Source organism: Stylophora pistillata, chromosome 12 (assembly GCF_964205215.1).
Source record: "Stylophora pistillata chromosome 12, jaStyPist1.2, whole genome shotgun sequence".
Taxonomy (NCBI): domain Eukaryota; kingdom Metazoa; phylum Cnidaria; class Anthozoa; order Scleractinia; family Pocilloporidae; genus Stylophora; species Stylophora pistillata.
Window position 1 is genome coordinate 22,427,765 of NC_142530.1, and position 7,500 is coordinate 22,435,264.

General features: G+C 40.3%; 1 protein-coding gene across 1 annotated transcript in view; it reads right to left on the reverse strand.

Moving 5' to 3' along the window:
- Window positions 1–2,972: 2,972 nt before the first annotated feature.
- LOC111337075 (methyltransferase-like protein 27) overlaps window positions 2,973–7,500 on the reverse strand; it is a 4,557-nt gene continuing 29 nt past the window's right edge. Inside the window, exons 1-4 of the mRNA XM_088740762.1 lie at window positions 7,422–7,500; window positions 5,493–5,594; window positions 4,978–5,353; window positions 2,973–3,440 (exon numbers count right to left, since the gene is read on the reverse strand). The exon at window positions 7,422–7,500 is cut by the window's right edge and continues 29 nt beyond it. Of these exons, the coding sequence (XP_088596888.1) occupies window positions 3,256–3,440; window positions 4,978–5,353; window positions 5,493–5,594; window positions 7,422–7,433 (675 nt within the window). The 5' untranslated portion in view covers window positions 7,434–7,500 and the 3' untranslated portion in view covers window positions 2,973–3,255. The remainder of the gene's footprint in view (window positions 3,441–4,977; window positions 5,354–5,492; window positions 5,595–7,421) is intronic.

Consider the following 7,500-nt stretch of genomic DNA (forward strand, 5'->3'; position numbering starts at 1 on the left):
GAGTCGCTCTCGGCTATCGCCTCGCGCGACTCTTACGCTTCTTTCGTGCTTAGCAACCTCCCGCGTGCATCCATAACTCAATAGTGTACGCTGTGGTGTTTACCATTTGTTAAATGTGATGTATTTCCATGTAAGATGACGCGGAGTATAAGCTGATAACCGGAGTTGAGTGAGCCAATCAGAACAATCGAAATGCAACATTTAGAGTTGAAAATTTTTAGTGATATTTATTTTTTTTCAACCCATGATTTCTTTTGCAGGGGGGGTTCTGTGCTTCAATATAAGTCTCGTTGAAGAAAAATCTTATGAAGAAAAACTCAATGAGTTGGAAAATAAAGGAAAATGGCGACTTGTTCTCAAGGAGAAGATTCCCTACCTGCGAGAAGAACATTTAGAGGAGTGTCATTTGTACATTTACCGACGTCAGTGAATCCCTAAGGTTTAACTATCAACATCCAACAAAGTAAAAGCTGAGATTCTCTAATTGTGAGTAAACGTCTTGCTGCCATTGAACTTCTCAGCGAGATTCGATGTGCAAACAAGGTTTGAAATAAAAAGTAGAGCAATTCCTTGAAGAGATGTTTTTTTTCTTCTGCTTGGCTATTGTGATTTGTTTGGTTTTACCTCGAAGTACTAAATTAATGAATAAATTTAACACTTATATAGCGCAAAATTCATTATAAGTATATGATCTAATGCGCTTTACAATAAGCTAAAAAATATCTAAAAAAAACCGCGGAGAATATGATAGTTAAATTACAAAATGAAAACAAAATTATATTCTAACAATAAATTAAAAAGCGATAAAAAATCCTGTATAGTACGTAGTCTAAAAAATGTTCACGCAATTAACAGCATGCTTGTTTAAAAAGATACGTTTTCAATTGTTTCTTAAAAATATTTACATTACCTGCCGCCCTTAGACTTTCCGGAAGAGAGTTCCAAAAAAATGGGGCAGCTACCAAAAAAGCACTGTCCCCAATGGTCTTGGCAGATCTAATTGCTGGGCTAATAAATTACTAAAATTTGATCTTAAATTATAATTAGAATCTCCCTTGAATGATATAATATCACCAAGATATGCTAGCGCTAGGCCATGGAGAGCTTTAAAAGTCAACAAATATACCTTAAAAATGATCCTAAATTTAACTGGCAGCCAATGGAGATTAATCACCACAGGTGTAATATGCACGAGTAACGCGGTGTATTGGTCAGTAACCTGGCGGCAGCGTTTTGAACGCGTTGTAACTTATTAACGTGTATAGCAGGCAAACCATATAATATGAAGGTGTAGTCTGATCGTCCGGGTGAGTGTAGTCCTGAGAAGGACTGTTGTCGGTGGTAGTGACTGACGTTTCGACAACCTGTGCGGAAGTCATCATCAGAGTCAAGTGAATGATCGTTGTCAGTAGAATGTTCTTATTCCAGTTCGTGTGAAATGATCGGTTGGTTTTGCCGTGATGTTAATGGCTGTAAGACTCATATAAACCATATAATATTGCATTACAGTAGTCGATTCTGCTTATAACAAAAGCTTGCACTAATGACTTTGCAGCTTCAAAGGGCAGATATTTCCTTATAGGCCTTATGTTATATAGCGAAAAGAAAGCTGATTGACATGTTTTGTTTACATGGCGGCGAAACTGGAAATTAGAATCGAACCAGATACCTAAATTCCTAGCTTCACTGACTCGAAGCTCACACTTTTCCTCGAGCTTCCCTCTTGGAAAACTGTTCGCATTTCGGAACATATAATTTCCGCCGGCGGACAAATATGTGTTGATATATTTGCGCCAAATAGAGGCTGTTGATCATATAACAGATCCTCTGGTTGGATTTAAATACTAGTGCTATAAATCTAGACGATAAGAGACTGAAAGACCACCAGTTTTACAGTTGGGATCAAGCAGTTTACAGAGCAGAGCTTACAGCTTTCCCACCCACCTTCTTCCAAGGTAGTTCTTGTAGTGTGTTATACCGGAAGTGTGAAACGGTTGTGTTTGTAGGCATCCCATGATGCCTAGCGAAAGTTGTTGTTGTGGTACTCGTTGGCTGCCATGTGGATAGTGTGTGGATTAAAATATTGAAATCAAAGAACATCGAAGGTGTTTATTGCCGTATATCCAAATATCACATCTGGCGACGAAGATGGGATGGTGAGGAATGTCTTTGTGCTAGTTTCTTTTACCATTTTGTGTTTGGAGGGGACATACTTCTTTACAATGCCCGGTGGAGAATCAAGTGAGGGAAATGGCAGTTCGGCGAGCACAAGTAGTGGAGTGTCGGCCCCAGTGGCTGTGGATTTGATGTACGAGAGAAAGTCGAGAGAAAGCTAGATACATTGTTGGAGAGTGGTATTATAGAGGAGGTTCGTGAAGGCCCAACAGGGTGGGTCTCACCACTTGTGGTTATACCCAAGGCAGACGGAGATATCAGGATTTGTGTAGACATGAAGTGTGCCAATCAGGCAATAGTGAGGGAACGTTAGCCTATCCCTACAATAGAGGAGGTGCTTCAAGATCTTAATGGTAACACAGTATTCAGTCGTGCAGATCTGAAGTGGGGATTTCATCAGATACTTTTCTAGCTGAGGAGAGTAGACATGTGACAACGTTCGTTACTCACCGTGGTCTCTATAGATATACCCGACTCACGTATGATGCACGACCCTCTCTACTGCGAGGGTCGTGCATCATACGTATCTAATACCGCGGTTCAAAATATATGAACTTCATATATCCATTGTATCTGATTTATCATCACGGGTTTATTACGAATCAACTTAACGGCCTGCTCCCAGTTGGCTTGTTAACTCAAGTGGTAGAGCGCTGCACTAGTATCGCAGAGGTCAGTGGTTCGAATCCCGTACAGACCTGATTTTTTTCAGGTCTGATTTTCGCTATTGCATAAATAGCGCTCTCTACTGCGAAGGTCGTGCATCATACGTATCTAATACCGCAGTTCAAAATATATGAACTTCATATATTCATTGTATTTGATGAATAATTGTTAACTATCGTTCGGAATAATTTCTTATGAAAAAAAAAAGTCATCAAGCCGGAGATAGAATTAAGATAATAGTTTTCCAGGCTAGATGATACCAACAAGGTGAACATAAAGCAATAAAAGAACAAGGATTGCTCAATATTGCGACGATTCACATGGATAGTAGGTTGAGGTAAAACGTAGGACTTAGTCCTGGTCTTTGAGCTAACTCTTAGAAAAAAGAATTTCAGTGACTTGCTCCGCTGGGTATCAAGAGGGAACTTTTCTCTGGCCTTCATAAATGTATAAATAGCACTCCTCTAATTGTTTTTCTAATAGAAAAGGAATCCTTTCCTTCTTTAAAAGTCTCCATTGTCCAGCTTCTTCCAATTCTTTAAACTTTCCTTCATAATTCTTCTCTTCCAGGAAACTTATGTTAAAGCACAATAAGCCACCTGCAAAACGTAACCAAAAGTTGTTTTGGCCCTAACAGCTGGGTATTAAAGATATCATTTTCAGGTAACTCCACTGTTGCCATAAGGTGGCTGAGCACAGTTTTCGCGCGCGCTTCTGCTGATGCAATTCAGCGCGCGCACATGGATTGTAAAAAACAAAATGCAGTGAATAGATCGTTGTGAAATTCTACTTATCGAAGCCAAGAAAGTATTACTTAACGCCATATTAACCATGTAAGTGAAAAACTCTAACTAACTTCTACTTTCAACACACTACTGAAGTTTTCGCAGTAGTGTGTTGAAAGTAGAAGTTAGTTGGAGTTTTTCATTTACATGGTTAATATGGCAATGAATAGAGCGGTAATTTTGTTTACTCAACACGTACCCACACCATCGGTGCTATTTTTCTCTATGGTTGACGCAGTGTATTGAGGGCTTTAATCTTTTATTACAAAGATATGTTAGAAAAGTTAACGGTGCAAAGAAACCAGCAGTTCTCAGCTTTTTCGTCGTTACCGAAAGAAACCGGTTAAATGCAGCGCATGCGTAGTAAGTAAAAACTGCGATTGAATGGAAAATTGCTTTCTCGGAAATGTGCCTTTTTCTTGAGAACCAATCATTAGAATTTCACGAAATATGGCACAAAATTACTTTAGGAAATAAGTAACTGGAGTATCGAAAAAAATTGATTTTAAACATAGGAAATTCTAGAAAATCGAGTGAACCTTCAACAAGGTGTAATCAAAGACCTCTCTGTTAAATTCTTAGAAATTGGTGTTAACTTGTGAGTATCGTTACAATCTCCTTGCATGCAAATTATAAAGAAAATCTAATGACTAGACTTTCTACAAAGTAACAAAACCGACTTTAGTTGCCTATTTATATCTATTCATGTCGTCATGGCAACGACACATACTTCACTTTAACTATCGAAAAAACAAAGTTTATGTTGTTAACTTGCTTGCTGCCAGTTTTGGCGAACGAGAGATCAAGGGTTTTAGAGAAAATGGTGAAAGAAACAAAGGTATCAAAAACTGTGTTCAGCCACCTTTAACTCATTCAAGTGGACCAAGGAGCGTGGCTAAGGGGAGTTAGGTTGTCCCTTTCCCCCAGCTTTCGTAAATGATTTTTCTTGATGTAACAACCAAACGAATGGCGCGGTTTAGATGGTGAAAACGCGCGCATCCGAAGAATCTACACGACACGGAAAAGATTCCCTTTAGTAAAACAAAGCGTGGATGTCGATTAAACATTTGGGTCGGTAGTCAGGTTGTGACAAAGTTTGATCGCCCATACCCCTGCTATCTTTGAAAAATATCCACGCCATGCCCTGGTGGGACCACCCCACTTTTTCGAGATGTACATGTAATGCATCTATCTATATATGAACGTTAATTCGCCTAACTTTAAAATCAAGTGGCTTTGGTAAGACGGCGTTGCCAAGAATGCTAGCCCAGACCTTCCACGCGGCCAAGGGGTGGTAAAACCCTATATTTCAGAGATATTTATGAGATTAGGATTCTTCATCTTTTCTTACCGGGTTTGACGAAATTCAGCATCTTGGCAAAAGCACCGGGTTGAACTTGTCCAGCGCATACTGCAGAGCTGCATGTCAATGCATCGTACTCGGCGGTTTCGATACCGTTCATGCGCTGATCAGTAATGGCGGTGCAGATAAGTTTTGTGTAGACTTTCTTGTTTTTAGCTCTGTTTAGCATTTCCTGTGACATGTCAAGGGCGTCAATATTTTGATATCCAAGTTTGTTTAATTCCAATCCCAACAGGCCTGTTCCAGCTGCCACGTCAAGAATTTTAAAACTTTTCTTGTCGACATCTGGAAACAGATTACACACTGTAGCGTCGAAATGCCTAACAAACGGCCGAGGTACATTGTATTCGGGTTCTTGCATTATCTGGATGTAAATAAAAATAATAATAATACACTGTGACGCTGACGACAGCACCAGTTGAAAAGAAAGAGAAATTCTTTTCAGCGATTAACAAGCCTTTTTCCGGCCAGTTCCCTGTCTGATGATAATCGTCCGATGTTACCTGATCATATTGTTCGGCCCAATCGTCGTACAGCCGGATGACTTCATTGAGTGAAGATTCATTTGTAAATAGCCAGAGTTGATCATGATAGTACTTGAAAATCTGTGGATATGATGATAACAGTTTGAATGAGGTAGGCTGCGAGGGTTATCTCCTTCTGCCGCATGGGACGTTACTGTATTTTTTTCTACAATAGATGATCTCGTTGTAAAGTAACTACAAAAGCTGTAAAAAAGTGAAGTTAGAACTCTGGCTACCAAGAATGACCTTGGGGGCTTCCAAAGCCCTCTGACTCTTTGTATCTGAAAGTACCGTTTTCCTTAAAGTAAACCTGACATGTTGGTCGTTATGGAGAGCCTTCTTAGTCCTTACTAACAGATAAGATTCACACAATGCTATGCTACATAGGTGAGGGCAGCTGGCGGGATTTCAAGCGCAGAATTCAAACACCAGGCCGACTAATCTGATTACGAGCGGAGCAGCTGTGGCAGCAGTAATGGAAGCATCGGGTGTAAGAGCGACTAAGAGGAGGCTTAGGCCAGTAGAGCACATAGTGTCTGCGTTCTGGCACTAGGCGGGTTCCGTCCTAATGGACTAACATTTTCCCATAATTTCCACTGAAAGGTTCTTTCAAACCTCTTAAGGGTAGGGTAGAGATTTTTAAGAGTCAATAACCTAGCGATTTCATGGTCTATCAAAGCTCGGAAAATTCGTCCACTAAAAGGCCATCGTAATTTCTGGAATCGCTTAGCATTTGTAAACAGACGCAGAACACGCTGATTAGGTTTACTCAAAGTATTCTGTAGGAATTCAGCGACTGCTGTGCATTAAGGTACCAGTCATCAGTCAACGCTTAAGGAGGGGGGAGGGGTGGGAGGATTTTGGCTGTGTCACAGTAAAATTAACCGGATTTCCCCCTCCCCTCCCCACACAGGCTCTACGGTATTCTAATGATCTCTCTCATTGGCAGTCAATTTTCCATAGTCCCCCCTTAAACTCTGCTAGAGAATCGAGAGGACTGATCCCCATTCCGTTCCCTCTATTAACCTTGTGACCCCCGAAAGAAATCCACAATCCTGTCCCCCCGGCGACGAATAATAGTTAGTTTATCGTGTATTTGAGACTGTGCCCCATTGCCAAAAAAAACAAAACAAATAGTCTGGTCCCGCATGTCAAAGTAGACCATTTACGGAGCTATTGAATTTGGTACTGGATCATTTCATTGGTGTAATACTATTTCATATCAACTTCAAACATAAAAAAAAAGTACTATTTCATATCATGATATGTCAGGAGCTCCTGGATTTTTGTATTCTTAACACCAAACCACCTCTGTACACCGTCGGCGCCTTAACAGTCGTTTGCATAAATATCTTGCGCAACGTTATTCGTTCGCTGTCACGCAAGAATAAAACATTTGACGATCTTGCTGACTTTTTTTCAAAGATGGTACACGCAATACGACATCATAGTAGAGACGAAAGAGCCTTCTCTTTTATGCAGAAACTACCATACCTGCGGTTACACCTTCTCATACTAAGTATGACGGCTGACCGTTTGAATAAAACTTTCGCTTGTAGTGTGCGTGACACTGAAGTAGTATTCAGTGACGTTTTCACACCGGCAAAATATCGAACGACAGCGAAAACGCCGATTCTTCTCACCAATCGCCTGGCCTTCTCTCATGAAAAGAAAACCAGGCTTTGCACAAGTGTTTTTTAATCGACCTCGGGGAAGGCTGAAATGATAGTGACTGCTGCATTCGGAGGAGTATAGAAGCTTATAGAGGTCAAATTTTTGGCTAAGGCAAATATTTCATCTGAAGCACCCGACTTGCATCGCTTCGATTCGATTCGATATGAACTGACTGATTAAACCCCTGAATCACTCTTCAAAAACGTACAAAGGAAAAAAATTGGGCTTTGTTACCTTACTCGCCATTGATAATTCGTCTTTCTTCGTAACACCACATTCAACCAGAGCAACATGTGTTATGATAAGTGGGTTG